Genomic DNA, 23672 nt, shown 5'->3' on the forward strand with positions numbered 1-23672 from the left:
ATTGCAATCCTTTGTTGTTTTTTCTCTAGTGCCAGCTGCGTTGCCTTCTCTGTAATGCATCGCTGGTGCCTGTTATTGTGAAAGACAGCATGGAAATAAGGACTCATGAGTGTGGCCTCATGTTTAATTAGACGCTAATGTACTATTATTATTAGGCACTGAAGGAATGTACTGGCGAAGCAGTGTTTGAGCTGTTTTAAAAGCATTTTATAAGTGTACTTTCCCCTTGTCTTGCTGGTGTGAACCACCTTTATTAGGAGGTGCAAGACTGCTGTTACCTGGTCTTACAGCTCTTTTACACTTCAGGCAAGTGCTGGAATTTAAGTATCTTTAATCTCACTGCTCAGGAGACTGTGAAATAGAAGGGAATGGTGTGTGCTAGGCTAAGCCAAGCGTTTAAGCTTGAGAGACCAAGTGGTCTGTGGTTGAATTTGCTATATTGAGACAGTGATTAAGTGCAGCTTAATGAAACATGGCCACCTTATTGGTCTCCAAAGAAGTGGAAGGAGGCAGTAGGAAAATGACAGTTTTGTTTGCTGAATGAGAAGTTTCACTGTCAGCGCCTTTAGGAGCTTGCTGGGACTGTCATGCTCTGCTAGGAATGGCATTGCTTTGTAACCCCCATGTAGTGGGCAGGAGCATGGCTTCACCGTCTACTTTTTAATACCATTTAATTCTTCACAAACATCTACAGCATAAGAAGCCATCCCAGCTGTACATCAATGTGTTACACACCTAAAGGTTTGGTTATGTGAGGCTTTATTCTACAATTTTTTTTCTGTAAATAACAAACACCTCCCTTTCCTTCAAGCTCCTGACTTTCTGTAAAGCCGTAGGGAATGTAAAACTGAGGGCAGCCTCACATGGCAACAGTTTGGGATTCAACATCATTCAAGACAAGGCTGGATGGAGCTCTGAGCAACCTGATCTAGTGGAAGGTGTCCCTGCCCAGGTCAGGGGGTCTTTAAAGTCCCTTCTAACACATGATAGTTGTGTTCTGCTGTTGTTGGCCAATGGGTTTTCAGTTGCTTTATCGACTCCAAAATATAGACAAGTTGTGGAACACAATTTTTTATTAATAACAGGCCACATTTGTACTTCAAAAAGAGTGAAATTAAAAGGTGTATTAAAACATACCCACTCTAAGCAATCTATTTTCTTCAGTAGAAAAAAAGCATACAACAGGTAGAAATCCTATATACACAGTATATCTGTTCCAGTCATCAGCCCCTCCAAACAGTGTTTTGCAAATTGCTACAACTGGTGTTAGAACAGACCATCCAGTTCCAGTCCAGTATGAATTTCAGCTCTTGACTTGCTCATTTAAGACAAACCCCTAAGCACCTAGTCCAGTTTACTGATCTCAGGATACATACAAGGTAGTACTGTACATGAAGACAGCAGTGTTAAGCTTTTACTTCTGCTTTCTTTTTTCCTTTTTTGGAATTCTGCCTTGTTATTAAGTCTGCCTTATAAACTTTGAGTACATAGAAATCTGTAATCAATGTCTCCATTAAAAAAATGTAGCAGAAACCTGATTAACTGTACCTTAAATAGCCCTTTCCTCAACTCTTGCATTAATTTCAAGCAGACTGCTGTTGTGCTTATTCTACACCGGAGGCTTTCAGCCCAAAATACAGATCGCTGCAATAAACCACAAATATATGCCGTCTTTTTTTTTCTTTTTGTTTTGAGGAAAATAAAAAAAGCACAATGTTAGTTCTTAAATTAGTTTGGCACATAAGGGAAAAAAAAAAAAAAAAAGCAGGGGAAACAGGCGAGTCGCATCCTTCTCTCACAACATCCTTGGGAGGGGAATGTCTGCATCCAGGCAGGGTGGGCAGGCACAGAATGAATGACACAGACCGTGGCAGACTCCAGCTCTTGGTCTTAGTCACACTCAAACACTTCAGTCCACCAGCTGCCAGTGCTGGTGAGCACATCCCTGCACAGCTGGAGAAGGCCCTGAGCGCCAGCAGCCTCCTCACACCAGGTTAAAAAGCACCACTCGGCACCTTTTGCTTAAGTGTCACTTAACAACACGGTAAATGAGCTATTCCTGCTCTGCTGAGCAGGCGGGAGCAGGGTCTGACACTTGGGTCTCGGCATGTCAGTGTGAGCCCCGTGCTTCAGGAGAACCTCCACTGCTTTCGCGTGCCCCCCTCGCGCAGCCAGGTGAAGAGCCGTGAACCCCTCGCTGTCAGAAATATCGATATTTTCTGCACTGACAAGTTCTTCTACTACTTCAGAGTGCCCGTTTTCCGCGGCAAGGTGCAACGCTGTCCTATTTAAAGGCCCTCTGGCTAGAACGCTGGCCCTTTCATCCATCAGCAGCTTTGTTGTGGCTAAGTGGCCGCTGCGGGATGCCAGGTGCAGGGCCGTGTATCCCTCTGCCGTGGTGGCCTCCATGTCTGCCCCGTGCTTGAGGAGCAGCCTGGAGGTGCTCGTGTGGCCGGTTTCAGCGGCGATGTGGAGGGCAGTCTGCAGGAGCCCGTTGCGGACGTTGACGTCCGACTCCAGGTCGATGAGGAGGCGGGCGACGCGGTAGTGACCCCGCTGGGCGGCCAGGTGGAGCGACGTCCTTCCGTCCACGGTCTGCACATTGACGTCGGCGCCGCGCTGCTTGGCCAGCAGCTTCACGATGGGGAGGTGGCCTTGCCAGGCGGCGTAGTGAAGGGGCACCCAGTCGTCCTTGCCCTTGATGTTCACGTTGACGCCTCTTCTCAGCAGGATGCGCACGATGTTCTCCTGGCCGTACTGGCAGGCTATGTGGATGGGGGCTCTGCCCTCAAAATCCACCTCGTTTAAGGACGCGTTCTTGTCAAGCAGCATTTTGGTGCTGAAATCATCCCCGTTTTGGGCAGCAAAGTGAAGAGCAGTCCACTGGTCCTCATCTTTGGCATTGATGTTGATTTTCCTGGCCATAATCAGCTCCACGATGCTTTTAAACTTTTTCTCGATGGCTATGTGAAGAGGGGTGGACCCTTTCTTGTTGGTGAGGTTAGGGTTAGCATTGTACAGCAGGAGCCATTTGACACATTCTTCTTGACCTGCTTCAACAGCCAAGTGCAGAAGACTGGAGTTCCCATCTAAAACAATATCAACATCTTGAGGCTGGAGGATCTTCATCAGCTTGCTGGTATCTCCGGATAAAATTGCCTCCGTCAGCTTCCTCTTCTGTATGTCGGTAGTACCAATATCTAAATGGATAGATAGAAGAAAAATTTTACCATGAGTGTGGTGAAACATTGGAACAGATTGCCCAGAGAGGTGGTGGATGCCTCATCCCTGAAAACATTCACTTTGATCTAGCTGAAGATGTCCCTGCTCATTAAACTGAGCATTCCAACCCAAATTGTTCTAAGATTCTGTGGAAAAGACAGCATCACAGTTCTGATGCCCATCAAAGCTTACCTGGCCATGGTTTCAGCAATGAGCTCCCTGCTGTACAATCCACTCAACTTGTCCCACAGGAGTCCCAGAACATTTTCAAGTCAGATCTGGACCCCCACTGACTCTGTTTCTTGTGGCACAAAGACCAAAGGATGTTGTGGTTGATCTCCCTGCACTAACCATTTGTTTACCTGACTGGAAAACAGATGTCTGGGGTTTGCAGCACTGGACTGAAAAGTGTGGGCGTCTTTATCACAATGGTCCCAGGAGCTGCTGAGAATGTGGCTTGAGTCCTCTCAAAAACTAAGGTGCTCAGGTTTAGGCTTAGTTTAACTGAGCAAGCCACTCAGCTGACCTGACTGGGCACTGGCTTTAATCCCATGTCAAGCAGGATGCTGGACTAGTAGTGACCTCCCTTCCAACCAACCTCTACATGACTGATTCTGCAATTGCTTTAATGGGAGTTTACTCCTTTACAAAAGTAAATGAGATTTATTATTTCTCATTAGATCATGTTTGGGAACCACATAATTTTTCTATTTGTATTTTTTCCTTTTAAATAACTACCTCCAGTAAACAAATTTGTAGTGCTGACAGCAAGAGAAAGCAAAGCTAACAGTAATTTCCAGAATGTTATTCTACTCTCCAACCCATTGACTCCCATGCCCCAGTCCAAAGAGCTACGAAGGAAAACGTGACCATTACCTGAACTCTCCCTTTCAAAGGAAAGGGAAAGGGATCCTCTGGATGAAAAAGCTGAATCTACAGATGAAACTCCTGAGAGCCGCTTGTCACTGGAGGCAAGTTTGGACTCCGAAGAGCTGCGGCTGAGATCCTCAGGGCCTTCCATAGTCTGTGAAATCCCTGAATCCAACTGGGACAACAATTCTGAGAGACTGTAATCCTTAACTGATGGCAGAGCAGGCTCCTGTTTCTTCTGGGATAGTGCACAAATCCCCTTCAAGAGAAGCACACAAGCATTTTAGAAAGGTCAGCAAACAAAACTGAGCACAAGACCCTACAGAAGAAACATAAATTTGGTACTTTTCAGGTAGCCTTTAAATACTATTTGTATTAAATGAAACCTATGAATAAGGTCACTGAATTTTTTCAGAAGCAGGAGGGCAGCTTCCATCAGTACTCACAGAGCCACTAAAGCCACATGGCCCTTCTGTCCACGATGGTTTTTAAGATCAGTCACACCCACACAGCTCCAGCCTTTATTTCCTAACTGTCCTGCTCTCCCCCTTCACAGAGTAAGATGCACTTTGCATTTGGATCTGCCCTGAGGTTTTCCTGAGCTGATCCATGTCCCTGCTGTCATTTGTGCATTCCAGTCCTTCACCAAGACCCACTTCCATCAGACAAGGTGGTGCTCAAAAGCAGCAAAGAAAAGGTTGCTTGGAGCCTTCCAGGTCATAAAGAAGCCTGTTCCTCCCAAAACCCTGCAAGTTTGAACAAGAAGTGAAAGAGAAAATACCTCAGGCTGCTGCTCTGGGGCATTCTTGGTGTCCAGGTCCTGAGTTACCATCTCTTTTGTTTCATCTTCTGGTTTTTCACAAAGGGCCTCTGTTTCTGAAGTGATTTCTTTAAAGAAATCAAGAGAAGGTTTTAGTGCTTGTTTTTTTCAGGAGAGTTTCTGAGATACCCTGCTGCCTTTCTCTATCAATAGAACTTAAAATATCTGAGATCCTGAGGGAGAAGGACTCCAGTCCTGACCATTCCATCCAGCACCCCCTCAGTGGGCACAAGTGTGCAGCCAAGCCAAGGGCTGCCCAAACAATTCATTTTCACTCACACCCACCAGAATGGTGTTACACAGGGGCCACACTGCAGGGCTGTGAAATGGGAACCACTGTACTGCTGGCAGATATAGATATGTTTTTTATTTAAAGATGGGATCCCTCATCTCTTCAATCCTCATTCCTTGTTTGGGCAGGAGAAGGAGAAGAGGGAAGAGGCAAATCTCTCCCATTAATCCTAAATGAAGCTACCTGGTGACAGCACTTGCTAGTGCCAAACTACCACAACACCTGAATTCATAACAGGTGCTTTGGACAAGTTCAAACCTTTTATTGGCACAGAAGTGACTGTACAAACTATTTCATTACAAGAAAATTCACTTTCTCAACATACAACAAAACAAATTTCAAGAGCCAGTTCCTTCCACGCTTTGGTGCACTGCAAACCACAGCAGCTCCAGCCTGGCCTATGTCCTGACACACACTATCAGAAATAAATACAATTTCTGGCTAAATGGACCAACTGGTTCAGTACAAGGCTTATTCCTGGCGTGTTTACATAACACCATCATGGACAGACATGTCCTCAGATAATCCCTTCCTCCACAAATGAGTAAGTGGCCTGTATCATTGTCTCCACCACACAATGTGCTCTATTTATTCTGTCACAGAGCTTCTCAGCGTTTACCCCAAGGATTAGCAGAGTCCTGAGCAATAATGTGACTCATAGAAGAATAAATGGGCAGCCAAGTTACGAGGAAATCTTACCTTGAAATGTTGGCCGTTCACCAGGATCATCTTGCCAACATTTTTGCATCAGTTTGATCAAGTTATTACATGAATGAGGTCTGGATTTGGAAACAGCAGGTAGCTCTGGGCGGTGGCCTTTAACTACTTTTACCATAATATGTAAAATGTTGTTTTCCTCTGTAAAGAAAAAGCACACAAATTTAGATGTCCTGGCAAAAGAAATCACTTCTCTTTTTTCCCAAAAGCATTAAGAGCCCATTAGGCTGGAAAATTTGTTTTTACACATTTTTTTTGTAGTTTTCTTATCAATAGGGGAAAAACTTGTTGGTTGTCTTCTCCAACAAGGTATTTTTAATGCAGTAACACCTGCTTCCAATGTATCACTTAAAAACAATTTTCAGTGAGTGACTCTGTTCTTTTTCCACCCATTAAAGATAAAGAACAAAAGGAAAAAAAAACCTCAAACAGTTCTTTGCTACTTCTCTTTGGATTTCCATAGCTGCTGTAAGAAAACAGAAGGTTTTATTTGGACCAGGCACCTGAAATGTTGATAAAGGTGAAGGAACAACACAAATCAAGAGGTGCAGGAAGGCAGCTCCTGACTGTAAATCAACCACTGGGCTAAACGGAATCCCTCACTGGGAGGAAAATGAGCAGTAGACTGGAACTTGTTGGGACGTGTTTGCCCCACACAGGCCACTCACAGACACAGGAAAGTCATAAAGAATAAATAGCTGCCTGTTGAGTGGTGCATCCACTGCAGGCTGGAACAGGGCTTATTCTCACAGACAGCTTTTCTTTTTTTCTGAGGTTTTTTTTTGTTGTTTTTTTTTAAAAATCTACAAGCAATCTGCAGAACCTCTCTACAGAGGAAAAACAGCAGAAAAACTGCCTGCCAAGTTGGCTTTGCCACACTCTGGTCTGAGGCTGTGCAGCAAACTCCAGGAGAAACAAAAATGTGCAGACAAGGGCCCCTGCAGCAACACAGGTTCTGTTTTCATGATGTAGGACAAAGGAGGATTTAAGCTTGTGTTCAGAATTTGAGAGCTTAAAAGTGTCTACCACACAAGACTGTCAGAATTTGGAGGTAATTGCACAAAAATCTGGGGCTAGTGGGACAAGAAGTGTGCTTAGTAATAGGAAAAAGAAAAAAAATTCAAGATAACACACAACTTACCTGCAAAAGGCTTTTTCTGTGTAAGAACTCCCCAAACCACGATGGAAAAGCTACCAAAAAAAAATAAAATAAAAAGGTAAAAAAAAATTTATAGATTTTTTTTTTTTAATGAAACTGAAAAACTCAGGAGTATAATTTGTTTTCCTTGTCCCTCCACTTTTGTATCTAATTCAGCTGATGAACACACATACACAGAGATGCAGCAAAAACCACAATTTCAAAGTCTAGCTTTGGCAGGGAGGAACCTGAAGCAGCAGACACAGGGACTTGCTGGAGGCTGCCAAGTCCTTGGTAGCATTTACCAACCACTCCACATCCACCCTGACAAAATCAGAGAAAGCATTACAGTGGATTTAATTTAATGCTTCTACACTGCAAGATGACTTTAAAGAAATCCATTTAATTTAGAATAAGAGATATCTTTTAAATCTAAAGCTGTGATTTCCTTTTCCTAATAATCTTGCCATGAAAGAGCCAAAGACCTTGTGATGAAATCCACTGAACATAACTCAGAATTTTATCACAGACTGGAAAAGTAGGTCAGGATGTACCTTTAGAAGGGAAATTAAAGGTGGGCAGAGTGCCTCCCATTGCCAGTTGCTAACAAATAATTTCAAGACCCAGGATCACCTGCAGTTTTTAACAGGCCTCTACCCTACAAAGACTTTGCAAAACCCAAAGCAAATGTGACACATTTCAAGATGAGCCTCAAATTATATTTAGGGGTTTCATGCTTAAAAAAAATTTAAAAGGTCTCATTATACAGGGTTACTAAAATAGCATTTAAGTGTTTTCATAGTTCACTGACCTGTACACGTCATGTTTGGTGTCAAAACACCTGTTTTTCTCCTTGATGCGTTCTGGAGGAAGATAGGCAATGGTGCCACACAAGCCATCCATGCTGATGTCATGGGAATGGGACAAGCCATTGCACTTTGCAAGCCCAAAGTCAGAAATCTGGGGGGGGGGGGGAAAAAAAGGAGGAGGAAGAAGGTGAGAAAAGTGCATGGTACCATCAGACTTTCAAGGTGTTCACAAAATATTTTCTGCAAAGAGCAACAGATGCAACAGGGTGACCCAAAAAATACAGTGAAGTGCTGTTCAGAAACACTAAGGCAGTAAAACATCTCTGGAAGCATAATGTTTCAGTGGGTTTTTATGGTTAAGTTAAAGAAGAAGGAAAAAAAAAAATAAAGGCAAGCAGTTTTTGCAAGCAACAACATGCCAGCCCATTACACAGCAAACACAACAAACAGTAAAGACAATTTATTGTAATTTAAACCAGTCGAATTTAGCTACTGCAAACTACTTTAATGTAATTATTGGCCCTGCCAACCCCTTTCCCTACATAACCTCATACTGTATGATGTGTTTAAACATCCTGGCTCTCCAATGAACTCTGGAGAATCACTCTTTCAAATATCACTCTTCACTGACCAAGCCAAACAGCAGAGCCACCAAGTGCTCCAAAAACCCAAATGGAAGCACACACACTCCAAAATCCCACACAGGGAACTCTTTTTGGCAGCCAGGAGATCCAGCAAGTTGGTGCAGTGACGCAGTGAGCCCAGCTGAAATGAGCACAAGTGACAGCAAGTTTATGAAAAGGACACACCTCCACTTTAATTTGAAGTGTCAAGCAAATATGCATTCATTTTCTCTCAAAGGCATACCAATCATCGAGCAAACAGATAGGCCAGGAATTTCCTTTGTCTTACTTAATTTCCCACTGGACAAAAATGTCTATTATGCCAAGTGGAAATGTCAAGAAAAGTCAAGTCTTTTTGGACCACTGAGCACACTGATTTTTGTCTACATGTCAGATAAGATTCCCCCTCCCCCTAACTTATACATTCTTTTTATCTAATAAATACTCAGGTTTTTCAATGACTCATTCCCCTTTTGATCTTCACAGCTTCTCCTTTGAGAAAGTTTTCCCTCAAAACAACAAGCACAATTAAAAAAAACTTTTTTTTTTTTTTTTTTTACTGTACACTTTGAGAAGTTTCTCTCTAAAGATACCACAAAACTAGTTGTAACATGTGTCCATTACTGGAAAGGGAGAAAACTGCTGCCAGCTTCAGCCTCCTGGAGAACAGGCAGGTTACACAGCCATGCAAGGAATCTCCTTTTGCCATAAAACAAACAAAGCAACCCACACAGCTTCAGCAAGAACTTCTCCCATGGACAAAGAGCTCAGCAGAGGCATTCTGAGGAGAAGGAGAAGTCCTGCACCCTAGAACACAGGGATGTCCAACCTGTTGTCCCTCTTTAATCTGCAGGGTAATGTGGGAATAACTTGAGAACAAAAAACCCACACACAGGATGAAAAAATAAAAAATTAAAAAAGGGGGAAGAAAAGGGAAAAAGCAAAGTTCTCTGGAGGAATAGTTACTCATCCTTGTAGAGCTACACTCTCAAGAGAGGGATTGATGGACTCCTCAGAAAGCCAAGCACTGGAGCCCAGGAAAGCAGCAAGTAGAAAACCCCTGTCAACACACCCTGGGAAGAGTCAAATCGACCACCTGAGGAAATGCTGCATGAGTCTGGGGCACCTGGTGCTCCAGAGGAGAACAAAAGCACAACCCCAGCATGACACCAGAATGGGGTGTCAGCTTAGAAATGAACCGAACGCTGCAAGTCTGAACGGATCCGACGTGGTGAAGCGCTGCTCCCCTTTGATGAACGTGAAGCAGAGGCTTGTGTGCACCTCAAGAAATCCAGCCATAATTAAAGCCACACACCTCCCTCTTTGTCTAAACAATGCCCTGTTTCCTACTGAGTTAAGAAATAAAGATGAAATGCAGACGGCAGGGTGACACTCCTGTGTTTGGAGCCACCAGCTACGGTGTGTGAATCTAAGGCTGGGGGCTAAGGCAGAGCTGAGCACTCCAGACAGAAAAAGCCACCCTACAAACGAAGAAACAGCTAAGGTACATGGTATACACCCTCCCTGGGCTAGCAAGAACTTCACCTTGTGGAACTGTCCCTACCTAGTGTGAAGGACTGGGCGTTGTGTCAATTAATAAAAGATCACCTGTAGAGCAGGGCTTCCATCATATCAAATTCTGCTCCGGAAGGAGAAAGCAGGGGAAATTGAGGAATTGTTATCTTGCAGGCTGTAACAAAATAGTGAGGTTCTGGAGACAGCTTTTTGTGGCTTTTATTAGTTGCTCTAGGGTGAATTTTCCACGCTGCATGGTGTATTTAGTCATGCAGGTTCTTTAAACACCAGTGGGAACTGCGCAGTGGGTGGAAGACACAGCCATTTAACTTGCCTGTTTTGCCTTTAAATTGCTTGCCAGGCACCTCGTTCTGCAGCACCCTTGCTGGGGAAGGCAGTGGAAGTGGAGAACCCTTCCCCACCCCTTCCTGCAGATCCTCACTGGTCCCTGCAGCCCCTGAATTCCGAGGGAATCCGCAGCCTGGCTCCTCACATCAGTGATCTCAGGTGGGTCCCTTCAAAAGCAGCCGTGGTAGCAGCAGGGGAGACACGGAGGCGACAGACTGCTCCATGCAAAACCCGCGGTGGGGAGGTGGGAGGAAGAGAAAGGAGCCTTGGCCAAAGCCCACGCAGGCTGTGGGATGCTTCATGTTCGGGCAGCTCTGCTCCTCCAAGCGCTGCATGAGAACAAACACGTGAGCGCCGAGCAGGGCAGGAGCTGCACGTGTTCTCCTGCCCACTTCCAGCAAGGCTTTACTGAAGGATTCCAAGATCTGAAGATTTCTGATTATTTATTATTATTTTTTTATTTTATTTTATTTTATTTTTAGTTCAGTTTGGTTTTAACTCACGCACTCCAGCTTTTCTCTGCTTCTGCCATTTGTGGATTTTTAGTTCGTACAAAAACACTAACTTGCAATGTTTTAGACGCTTTAAGAAATTATTTTTGGAATTTTTTTTGTATTTTGGAATTTTTTTTTGTATTTTGGGAATTTTTTTTGTATTTTGGAATATTTTTTTCTATTTTGGAATTTTTTTATTTTTTATTTTTTTACTGGAAGAAAGGCTCGCATAACTACAACAGCTACTAGAGCCAGCTATTCCCAAGCACTGCAAGGATCTAGCTCCCAGGAACAAAATGAGTGCTTGGAAAGTGCCTTTTTTTACTGATGACTCCTGACAGACTGCCCTGAACTCTGCTCTCACCTCCTGATATCCTGAGCTCTGCACTTAGCTCCTGATGCTTTGCCATTTTTCTGAAAGCAAAACTCAAGAACCCACTGCAATGGATTCAGGGACAGAGTTCACCAAAAGGTTTTCTGCATCAAATCCGCTGGATTAATTTTTAATCTCTGCTAGAATATCCAGTATTTGTACAAAGTATCTGCACTTGGATATTGAAAATGCCCCCACATTTGTCTGTGGGGGTTCAAGTGTCTGCTGGTGGGGGACGCTTCCTTTGTTTGTTTTTTCTTGGAGTAGAGGAAAAAAGGCTGTTACATTTTTGTTCTTAAGAAATGTCTGAAATTTTAAAGAAATTTACACAGATCACTGATTTGGACTACTAAAAATTAAGACTAAAAATTAATTCCAAATACCAACACAAGGTGCACTTCAAACCTGTGTCTTTACGAACAGGATTTTTAATGAATGCACTTCAGTAAGCTTCTAAAAGAAACCTTTCTGAAACAGACTGCATTTCCATCCTTTTCCAACCTGCTCTGAAACTTTTAACTCCTCCAAACCCATTTCAGGTGGGACATTTGTAATCCTCTTTTCAGAAGCAGCACAAACCAAAGCCAAATACCCATTTTAATCCACCATGAATCTGCATTACTGTAACAGGGATGGTTTTGTTCCCTCCCCTGTGCCACCATAATTAGATCAATCAAAGAATTGATCAAGGTGCAAACCAGCTTTGTTGGTTGGGATTAAGGAGCCATGCAAGAACAGCCCTGCATGGAAACTTTGATCAGGAAGGGTAGGAAACAAGCTGAAGGGACACACTAAACAGAGGATCTCCTCATCTCTAATAACAGGAGAGCAACTGCAGCTGATAAAAAAGTGGCTGTCCAATAAAATGATACAACTGCTCTTTACCAGCCTGGCCTTTGGGTATTGCTTGGATGTCCAGTTAACAACCTACATGGAGAAGCTTTCTGATAATTAAATTTGCTATCTGACTAGGCTGCATCTAACTCCATGCTGAGAAATTTTGCAGCTGAAGCAAATAAAAGTGAAGACCATTTCAATGTCAAGACAATCAGCACAGTACAACACAGCAGCAAACTTCACACTGGTTTAAACCAGAGAACTGGGGAGGGGACAAAAGCAACTACAGAGAGCTTAAAGCAGTGCACAGCTGAGAGCAGCTCGTTCTGCTTCAAGTTCTTTAAAACCAAAATCTAGGAGATGAAAAATAACTGGTAAGGCTTGTCTCTGTGTGTACATGAACCCACACATATATACATGTATGTGTACAAATATATGTATGACAAGATAAGGAGCTGCAAAAAACCCAAGCTGGACAGTGAGAGAAACAAGAACATAAAAATAATGTTTCTGCCCCAAAACTATTAAATTGCAGGTTGGCTTAATTTTAAACCCCTGAACAAAAAGTAACACGCTTGACCATGAGATTTTGGAAGATAGGAAACCTGTGAAGCAGCAACAGAGATCATGAGGGCACGGTAGCTGGCAGCAAGTTGGGCATGAGATTTCTGCACGTGGTGGGGTGTTTATTCTCCTACCAAGGGCCCTGCAGAGAGATCACATCGCAGCAGGGAAGGAGCAAACCCACGAGGGCAGTGCTGGAATGTGGCGTTGCTTCCCCGTGCCAGCCATTTCCACATCACAGCAGCTCTGGGGACACATCCAGAACGTGTGTGCAGGGCAGGAGAGCTGAAGAATGAGCTCAAAAGGATGTGGTCCAGTTGAGCAAAGAAATAGATGTCAGCCAGCATGTAAATATCAAAAGGAACTCCGGAGAAAGGGGCAAGGGAGGATCTTGGTGGCAGAAAGAGAAGTAAAAGGTTGACATGAAGGAAGGATGAAAAGCAGGTTGATCCTTGCTAGCAAACCCGGTCTAGGTATGGAATGATCCTGCCAAGAAAAGCAAACAAGATGGAACAGGACATGGCAGGGAAGGGAGCTCCCACCAACAACTCACAAGGGAGGATGGATGCATCCACCTTCCAAAAAACAGCAAAGCTTTACCTTGCACTGTACAAATTACACACAAATATTTAAAATCACCAGGGAATCCCCCAGTGTGCCTTTGGTAAAATTAATATCTATCTATATCCGTGCTCAGGCTAATCCTATCCTCCTAATTATCCTCCCAGTTCAGCACACACTTATGTAATGCCCAGGCTTTATGATATGGAGGCACCCACTTGATGATAAGTTCTGCACAGCAGCACTGCCTGAGTCACCAGCCTCACTCAGGGCTTTACAGTGAGCACCCTGCTCATAAAAGGAGCAGGGTGTGTTTGCATTTAACTGCAGGATGGCACAGCAGCATTTCTAATGCTCTCCACTGGAAGACTGACTGTTTCCTGGCTCAAGGGCAAACAGTTTGTAAAAGTCCTCCCTACCTCCAAACTCTTCTTTTGCAGTTTGCAACATCTCTTCACTCACCTTAGGACTCTATTAGGGACAGGTCACATACTAAATTAATGCTGACATTTAAAAACACTTCAATCAGCAGCTCCATTAGCCTTCCAGCAAGAAAATGCACATTAAACCGAGCTGCAGGGTCTGAAATTTAATTATAAATTTCACATCACACAAAAAGAAGGTTTGGGGCCACATTTTCAAAGTGAAGGCGCCTCACAGAATATGTTCATCTCTTATTTTGCATATAGGTTCCTGTGCCTGCTTTGCTTCTTGGAGGGCTTTCCAAGATGCCTGTGGATGTAAAAGACTGCTGGCTGGAAAAGTTTTGGATTAGACCATTCCTTTCTGAACTCCACAGAAGTTCTCAAGCTTTTCTTGAGAAGTTTCTCAAGACCTTGATGTGTTTCATAGAGAAGCCAACAGTTCAGGGATGTCAGCAATGACCTCACCAGTGACTATTTTTCTATTTTTGTACATTTTGCACTTTGCCCCTTTGTGTTACATCACTGCCCAGATATAGGCTGTGTGCAGCAGGCAGAACATCAGGCACTCCTGAAACAGTGAGAAAAACACAGCCTTGCTATCTGGGCTCATGGATGAGTCAAGAATCAGGAATTTAAGAAGTTATGCAAGCAAGCATGAACTTTTAAGTAAATAAATACTTAGCAAAGGTCTCTCAGCACCATTGTGTGAGAACAGGCTTTCAACAGTTCAAATCCTGATGTTCTGGTCATAATAGCATGACCAGCTCTAGATGCCTCCTACCTCAGAAACAAAATCCTTCTAAGAAATAAGTCACTAAGAGGCCTAGTAAAAGAGCTGAGACCATCACAAGTGTGATTGCATTGGTGGCACACACCTCTTATGGCTCCAACCCTCTCATGACATCAGGAAATCTGTCTTTATTTAATGAAAACTTCAGTTTTAGAATGATGCATGCAAGACCAAAGGCACTTGATTAGTGAGGGGGCCAGGAAAACAGGGAGCAGTGCTAAAAATAATAATCAAACACTTTAAAAAAAAAAAAAAAAACAAGGAAAAAACTGTATTTCAATCTCTGTGCTGAAAAAGAAAGCTGAGAAAACAAGCACAACCTCCTTGGTCCAGCTGACCACAGAACCTCCAGCAGAGAGGGCTAACAAGTTTGCCAAGTTTACTCTTGAAATGGATAAAAATAATTTCATGCTGTTACAGCCACAAAAGAAATTCCTTTCAGTGACCTCTGGTATGTATGAACAGTCAGGACAGAGATTCTTCATCACTGTACATGCTCTGAGCAAATGGAAATGAGCTTCCTCTGGGAAGGCTTCTCCAGACTCCAGCCATAAATGGGACCTGTGCATTTAGGGGTGCCAAGACCTAGAACAAGGCAACCATGGCAACTGTGGAAGTGGCAAAGATGATGTAGAGGTTCACACTACTTTTCTCTCCCTGTTCTCATGACCCTGCTGCAGGGAAATTTGTAGCAGGACACATTAGGTCTCAGAGCCAGAGCTCACTACAACCTTCTAAAATTTCAGGAGTTATCTAGCCATACCTCTATTTATGTACTAAAATGGTGCATAAACCAGGTGGATTTTTTTAAGGGCTCTTTTTGGGTGGATTTTAATTTAGGAATCAGAGGGGTTGGATCAGTGGGCATTTCTCTCATTCTAAAGGAACACTGCTGGTTTCTCTCAGGCTTTTTGCACCTGGCAGGAGCCACAGGGGAAGATCCAAAGGTGGCTCCCTGGCACCGAGCATCCAGCGCGTACCTTGACGTGGTAGTGGGCATCCAGCAGGATGTTTGCAGGCTTGAGGTCCAGGTGGAGCAGAGGGGGGGACATGCAGTGCAGGAAGTTCATCCCCACCGCTGTCTCGTGGATGATGCGGAAGCGCAGTTCCCAGGGCAGGGGCTCAGACGCCAGGAGCTTTTCCAGGGACCCCGTTTCCATGTATTCCATCACCAAGCCCACCGGCTCTCTGCAGATGCCATAGACAGGAAGGATGTAGCGAAACTTGGCCATTTCCATCTTCCTGGCTTCTTCCAGTAACTCCATGCGCTCCCTGGGTGGAAGAGAATGGGAGGTGAGGGATGGAGCAGCTGTTTCTCCTCAAGCCAAACACGCACAAAACATTTCTTACAAAACTGAACACCACATTTTGTGCCCATCCCCTGGCTGACCCAAGCTGCCATCTCACCAGCCTGCACTCCAGGTAGATTACCATATTTACTGATTTGGGGTTTCATGCTTTCAACAGTAGGCAGGACCATGCTTTCCCAGCTGCAGGACCACAGGTGAGCCCTACACTTCCACAGTGCGAATATCCCGAGTGCAAAGCCCATCTCCCTGCTCTGGTGGTTGTGCTGTGCTGTTCAGAAGGAGGATGAGACACGTAGAGCCCAGCTCTACCACTGCTGGAACTCCTTGGGCTGAAGTCATTAAGTTTTTGTGAGTCATAAGGCTGTGTTAATCGGAAGAGAAGCCGGGCAGCATCGCTTCACAGCCCTGCTGCTGCATCCTGAGCGTACACAGACCCAAACCTTGGGAGAGGAATCCTTGGAGCCACCACTGAGGGCAGCAAACTGCCTGCTGTAACCAGGGAGACACAACAAAACCCTCCCCAAAAAATACAGATCAGACAAGTCCAAAACTGCGCTCCCTGAGCTCCAGCAGGTGCAGAGAACTCCGAGCACAGCGTTTTCAGTGATGTAACAGGCCCGGGCCTGGCAGCTGTAATGACCCGGGTTGTTTACAGGTCACTTCAGCCTGACCCTGCACAGGGTTAAGTGTTACTCAGTCCAAGCTGCAGCCTCCCAGGTCAAGACCCTTAATTGCTGTGCCTTTCTTGTGCACCTCACTCACAGCCTTCTGCAACAGCTCAGAAGGCATCAGGCTGGAGAGGAGAAACAGCCCAGGCAGGCTGTGCCCACAGAGGGGCCACACTTGATGGCTGAAAGACCCTTCAAAATGTAAAAACTGTGTTATTAGTGATTATGAACCCTGCCCAGAGCAGCTTTGGGCCATGGGCACTGCCACATCGCTATTGCTGCCATAGATTGACAAAAGAGGGCACAGGGAGGTCAGACAGGTAATATTTCCTGAGCAGACCCTCTCTTATTACACAGCTCCTGCAATGCACCCAAAGATGTGCCCTCTATCTAATGGACAACAGTACCTGAAGTAAAAGGACAAAGTTTGTGCTCTGTGCCACCACCAAGTGATGCCAGTTCCCACTGTGGGAGCCTCATGGCAGAACTCAGCTCAATCTACTGTTTTGGGTTTAAAATTTCAAATCCAAAGCCATCAATCTAACTGTTTTGGGTTTAAAATTTCAACTCCAAAGCCATCAGTCTATCTGTTTTGGGTTTAAAATTTCAACTCCAAAGCCATCAGTCTACCTGTTTTGGGTTTAAGATTTCAAATCCAAAGCCAGCTAGAAGCACTGTCCACTTTTCAAAAGAGAAAACACCAAGCCCAGCCTGCACACGGCCAAGTCTTCCCAAGTGTCCCCCGAGGTCTGGATGAGCTGGGAGAAGCTGAAGCGCAGCCTGTGAGGGACCCTCAGATTTTGGGATCTCATTTGGAGGATTTTGGGAGCTGTCATTCGTCCCTCAGGCTCGGCAGCAGGACACTCCCCAAGGCTGGGGATGTTTCTGCTGCTCTGGCAGCCTGCAATAACCTGCTGCAGGTAACACTTCCCAGCAGACCCATTGCAGAGGCAAGATCGGGCTGAAAAAAAATCATCCAAAGAGGGATGTACGCGCCGAGAGAGAAACAAAAAAGATAAGGGAAATCTTTTCTATTAACCATGTTGGCTCCGGCTGCTCCCTACAGCAACTTTCTTGTGAAATAATTGCCTTTGCAGACAAGTACCCAGTTCGCTCTTTGGCACGCTGGAAGGGAGCGCCTATGAATAACACAAGCAACTCCTTGCCCCCAAGCCACACGCATAGCCAGCATAATTCACCGGGCCTCGGCGGAGTCAGGGATGTAAAACACCCGTCTGAGCCCTCCCAGGCAAAGCAAGAACCACTAAGACTCCTCGGGATGGGGTTCTCAGGCTGGCAACAGCCTCAGAGAGCATCGCCACAAGCACAGATTGGCTGCTGGAAATGGGGCGTTTTCTAAAGGAGCAGAATTTTCTGTCTCATTAGAATAATTTAAAAAGAAAGGAGGGGGGAAAGCTCCCTTTCTGCTTGGACGAGATCCAGTCAATTGAGTGAATTAACAGAATAACAGGCGAGTGCCCTCTATCTAATCTGCCTGTTTAAATAAACCCCCATGCGACAATTACCACCCTTAGCACTTTCCCATACCCAGAGCATTCAAAACTGAACCAGCCAGAGGCCAGGGACGGCCGGCCAGGCTCGTCGGCTTTCAAAGAGCTTTCAAAAGGGCCCCTGTCACCTTTTGAAAACAGAAAAGGCGAGAAGACAAAAGGACTGAAGAGAGCCAAAGCAGTCATTAGCCGAGTGCCGGAGCGCACCGGCATTAATGGCATTAACACAAACAGCTCGTTAAAGCAAGATCTCCTCAGGGGTAAAAGGTGTCTCCCTCCCCTCTCCCGATGCTCGGAGCCCCACGGCCCCAGCACACGAGTGCTGATGGATTTGTAAAACCCATCGGGGTTTGGCTGCTGCGGGGCTGGAGCCGCCAAGTTCACCGGCAGCGCATCAAAGGATGCGGCTGGGGGATGCTGGACCGCTCCGGTGCTGGGGAGTTACTCTGAACCATCCAAAGGGAAGGAAAAGCAAAGCTCCTGGTGGCGCTTTTCAGTCGGGAGCAGCAGGTCTAGCCCCTGTTGTAATGTTTTTTTTGTTTAATACCCACTCGATTAAGGAGTTATCTTCTCTAGGCGCTAAGGCTCTGCTCCTCTCTCCCTCCAGTAGTGCATCATAACTTTGTTGTAATAAAGGAAAAAGAAAGAAGGGAAAATAGAAGGGAGAAGGGAGGGAAAGGAGGGAAATGGAGAAAAATGGGGGGAAGACAAAGAAGAGGGAAAAATAAAGGAAGGGGGAAAATGGGGTGAAAAAAGAAGGGGAAAAAGAAAAATGGACAAACAAAGGGGAGACAGGGAGAAAAGGAAAAAGAAGAAGGGGAAAAAAAGGAAAAAGAAAAAGGAAAAGGAAAAAGGAAGGGAAAAAAAAAGGAAAAATAAAAAAGGAAAAGGAAAAAGGAAAGAAAAAAAAAGAAAAAAGAAAAAAGAAAAAAAAAAGAAAAAAGGAGAAAACAGGGAAAAAGGAAAAAAAAAGGGAAAAAAAAAAGAAGTAAGAAAGCTTACACACAGGACAGCTGAGGTCATGTAAATGATGGGCTGGCCACACTTTCTCCTGTAAATAGTAGCAGAAGACAGGGGCCCACACATCAAGAGCTCCAGCACTGGTCCAGTGCCAAAGAGCATCTCTGAAGAGAAGTCAGTACACACATCAATCTTTTTCAAAGCAGCTAGAAATATTGCATGGATTGGAGACCTCCAGAGAGCTGTCTGCTTCCACCCAAAGTCAGACAGATAGGGCTGCATTCCTTGGATTCTCCTGGACCTTGCTCTTGCCCACTGCCCCAGTCCCCAGGGCCCAGCCCTTGTCCCACAAACCCTGCCACAAGAACAGCAGGAATTACAGCTGTGCCTGCATTTGCATGGATCCAATCTTTGTGCCCTAGAGATAACACTGCTGTAAAACTACAACCTTAGACTCACCAGGCAGTCCTTGCAGTTTTATATTCCCCCACCACTGCCACCACATTTCCCTAATGGAGTCTGAGACAGAGCAGTTAAAAGTTGCTCCAGAGTAACTCAAAAAGTTGCTCCAGAGAAGCTCAAAATTTGTAATGAGGCCATTTGTGTGAGCCACCTCCAGACACAGAGCAGCCAGGCTTCTCCCAGCCCAGGGGAGATCCAGCCCTGCTCTGCAGTCAGGAATTTTAGTTACCTCTTCACAAACTGCTGGTGGTGCAGGTGGGGGTCCACCAAATTACACCAGCCCAGAATGTCCCCAGGAACTCTTCTCATCTGCATCATGGCAGAGGTTTTATGAGCACACAGTGGCCTCTGCTCTGCAGGGTACACATTTAACAATTTCCACACTGCTGACTCTCAGAGAAGAATGTGAACATGAGAAAACAAGAAAAAACACTGCATGGTCAGAGTAGGTTGTGGGGGCGAAGAAAGAAAATCCCTTTTTTTCAGGTTAACAGATGTCAGCCCTGCTAACAGAATTATAGGACAGCCAGGCTCTCACCTACTCTTTAAGGAGCACAAGGTGACTCTTAGGTTCTCCCTACACAGAAGACACATTCATTCACCTTCACCACCTAAATAAACGCAGCATCCACTAAGAGCGAGGCATTTCCAAAACCTCCTCAATGTCAAAGTCCTGCTCCATTCCTAAATCCAAGATGTGCAGAAGGAGATATATGTAGGGCTTTGCTTGGATTTTTTTTCCCCTTAATCAAGAATTTTTTTGCACCTCCACACCCTGCAGTCACCCCCATGGCCAACAGCTCCAGTAAAGATCCCTCTCCAGGAAATGTTACACTTTACAGTCAGCACGTTTGCGTTCAGCAGATGAAATCAACAAAGGATTCTCTTTCTCCGAGCTTGCCCCTGTTTTTCCCCAGACCACACTTCCACTCTGGCCCACACGGGTAAAGGGAAGAGACTTGAGCCTCTCCACGGCAAGTCCTGGGGGAGAGGCTCCTCCACCTTCCTGGGTCAGACTCTTTTTGTTCAGATTTACATGGAACCTCCCCATGCGGAGAGCATCCCGAGTCCCATGTGAGAATCGAGATCTCAGGGATGTGGGAGCAAATAAGCTGTTAGGAATGGAATTTGGATTGTCTGAGGGCTTGGGCTGAAAGGTAAAAAACACTTCTGGCTCTACATTCAGTTTTTCTTCTGCTTGAGGCCACTTGGCTCTGTGATGTGATAATTGCCGAGGGAATTACTCCAAATCTCTCACTGTCTGCAGAAACACAGTAAGAGCGACTACACAGAGCATTACCACCAGCAAACCATTACAAACAGCGTTTTCATGTGGTACCAAATAAATACATCAGAAAAAGCCTCTGTGCTTTTCAGTTAATGTTTCTGATTCCACTGGCAATTCTTCTAACTCTTCATAGGGTTCCAAGAAACAGCTAGTCAAGTTAATCTCCTGGATTAACAATCTAATTACACAGGCTTGTTGCAACCTGCCAGCTAAAGAGGCTGTGTTTGATTCTGTCTGTGCCCCCCACCCCACCATTTGAATAGTACAAGTTTATTAGAAAAGTTTTGGGTGAAAAGTCTCAGCACAACCATCTCCTGAAAGAGGTTTGATAGAGCAGCCCAAGAGCCAAAGGAGAAATATTAAATAAATAAATAAATAAAACTCAGTTTACATTTATTTTGTAGCTATTTCAAAGGCCAAGGACACTCCAATTTTCTTATCAATGCTCTCCTCAAGCATCTGAAGCACAGATTCTGCAGTAAAATAAATTACTGTTCGAAGGAGTGGTTTATTAAAATAAATCAGAAGCTGCAGGAGCCCTGTGGTCTCAAAGTTCCCAAATTCTCAAGGCATTTTTTCCTTACTGAGCTGCATGTTTCTATGGTCTTCCAGTATTTGCACACCTCAGCCACGGAGGGACAGGTGGCTCTCTACTGCACATGGTATATATTAATACAGAGATCTGATAGCAAATCTCAAAAGCAATTGTTCATATTAAAATAGGTGACAGCATCCTTTGTCTCAGAGTGAAAATTAACTTTTGGAGTAAATTTCTAGCTGTGCACTGCAAATGAAAACTTCTAGCTTATTTTTAAGACATGTTTTTAATCTTAACTTCAGAATTAATCAGCCATGGTACTATTTTGATCAATGAGCATCAAACCCAAAACCTTCTTTGAGGTTTTAATAGTAGGGGGCTTGAAGATTAGCACAATAAAAATGCAGTCTGCAATTTACAGGTCTTTTCCATTTTATTCACAGACAGCACAGTTACCCTATGCATAACAGTAAACGCTCCCTCTCCAAAGGACATTTAATTTCATTTATTCCGCTCTATACGCCATGCCTACTGCAAAGTCAGCAATTTAGATGCTGGAAAAGATGCTCAACTACCCCAGAAATCCTGCAGAAGATGGGTTTACAAACGTTTTCAGTCTTGGGCTAGCTTATCTCCCTCCTTCTGCAGGAAAGGCACCAACAGGAAACCTTTTGTGACTGAGCCAACCCACGTCTCAAAACATGCAGAATCGGCTTGTGAGCTCTGCGAGCGATCCCAGAGATCAAGCGGAGCTGGGAAAGCTCCAGGAACACGATTTGTGCATATTCACCTCCCTCTGCTGCTGGAAGCCACCGCTGTCCCCACAACACAGGGATGTTCCTGAAGCATCTGACAGCCCTCCTCTCCTCGGAAAGGAGACCTGCACTCACCGCTCCCACCCCTGGACGTGCTCAGGGCCAGGCTGGATGGGGTTTGGAGCAACCTGGTCGTGGCGAGGGGCCAGAACGAGATGAGCTTTAAGGTCTTTTCCAACCCAAAACCCATCTCTGGTTCTGCGACCACATACAGCGTGAGAGCAGCCCAGCCCATCGTCCTCACCAAGGACCACAAGGAGTGGCAGAGGGCAGGGGAGCCCCACCGCGGGGCACCTTTACCTGCAGAACAATCCACCTCCAGGGACTCATCCCGAGCACAGACACACGGAGAAACGCTGGCCCTGCACTGGAGCCGGACACATTTCCAAGCAGAAATGTCCTTTAGGAACATTCCAGGTCCCTAAAGACGCCGACACCCCCCAGCCCGAGCAGGCTGCCACCACACCACACAAGTCCTGCCCCTGCGAGCTACAGGCCTGGCTCTTCCCAAGCCCCTGCATCCCAGACATTCCCACTCCTCCTGCCCTTCCCATCCCTTCCCATCCCATCCCTTCCCATCCCATCCCGGTGCGCTCGGCGCCCGCAGCGGGCCCGTGCAAGCCGGCACAGCCTGGGCAGGGCAGGAACGCCTTCCGCAGGGCTCCGAGGGAACAGGAGACACATCTGGGATATTTCACGGGATCTGCTGCTGCTGGCTGTGAGACGGGCAGGGCTGCCTCGCTCGTTCTTCCCGTCTGCGCTCGGGGTACCTCTGCGGGAAGAGCCCCTTGTCCCCCCCGTTGTCCCCCATTCCCTCCGTCCCCCCCTTACTTCTCATCCACATGGAGGCTGGGCGAACACTTGATGGCGAGCCAGGTTTTCCAGTGGAGGTGCCGCACCTTGTACACCTGCCCGAACCCCCCCGAGCCGATTTTCTCCCAGCTGCTGAACTCGCTCTCCTCGAAGGTTTTCAGCAGCCCCATGGCCCAGGGGGAGCCGCCGTCCCTCGCCATCGCCGCTGCCGTGCCCGGACCGCGCCCGGCTCCGCGGAGCGCAGCGCTGCGCCCCGCCCGCCCAGGTGAGTGACTCAGGTGTGCCGGGGGCACCGCCGCCTCGTCACTTCCTGGGACGGCCCAGGGGGTGGGTTTGCACTGGGGTTTCTTTGCACAGCTCCCTTGGCTGTCCCGGCACACAGGAGCGGGGCAGCTCCCGGGTTCCGGCTGGCCGGAGCTGCCCGGGCGCAGCGATGGGGCGGGAGGGGAGCGCCGCGCACGCTGCTGGGCTGGGACAAATAAGTTGTGACAAAAAGGATATTAAATAAGGCTGAAGTGTTAAATACGGGAGAGGGAAGTGCCAGCCACCTCATTCCTGCCTTTTCTTCTCCCCCTGCCCAGGGAGCGCAGCAGGTCCCTGTCCCCCTGTCCCTGTCCCCCTGTCCCTCTGTCCCTGTCCCCCTGTCCCCCTGTCCCCCTGTCCATGTCCCCCTGTCCCTCTGTCCCTGTGCATCCCAGCCTGGTGTGCGGCACTCCGGCCAGCCTGCCCCAGGCTGCTCTCTGCCCAGGCACGCTCTGAAGCAACAGCTTTTCGGCTCTGGGAAGCTATTGCCGAGAGCTCAGACATCTCTAGGTTTTAGTTGCCCGTGGGATTAGAAGCTTTGATGAGATTTCAGTGCCTGGATCCTTTTGTGGATCTAATTGCAAAGACCACAGGACTCCCAGAATT

The 23672-nt window shown here is 46.1% G+C and overlaps 1 protein-coding gene across 1 annotated transcript; it reads right to left on the reverse strand.

The window, feature by feature from the left end:
* Positions 1 to 1055: 1055 nt before the first annotated feature.
* On the reverse strand, positions 1056 to 23078 carry RIPK4 (receptor interacting serine/threonine kinase 4). Its single transcript, XM_015645958.3, has 8 exons — positions 22782 to 23078; positions 15379 to 15670; positions 7871 to 8019; positions 7063 to 7112; positions 5904 to 6062; positions 4874 to 4980; positions 4099 to 4351; positions 1056 to 3200 (listed from the first exon to the last, which is right to left on the reverse strand). The coding sequence occupies exons 1-8, from the start codon at positions 22961 to 22963 to the stop codon at positions 2023 to 2025; spliced, it is 2370 nt and encodes a 789-aa protein (XP_015501444.1). The 5' UTR covers positions 22964 to 23078; the 3' UTR covers positions 1056 to 2022.
* Positions 23079 to 23672: the final 594 nt, after the last annotated feature.

This window comes from Parus major, chromosome 1 (assembly GCF_001522545.3).
Source record: "Parus major isolate Abel chromosome 1, Parus_major1.1, whole genome shotgun sequence".
NCBI lineage: Eukaryota > Metazoa > Chordata > Aves > Passeriformes > Paridae > Parus > Parus major.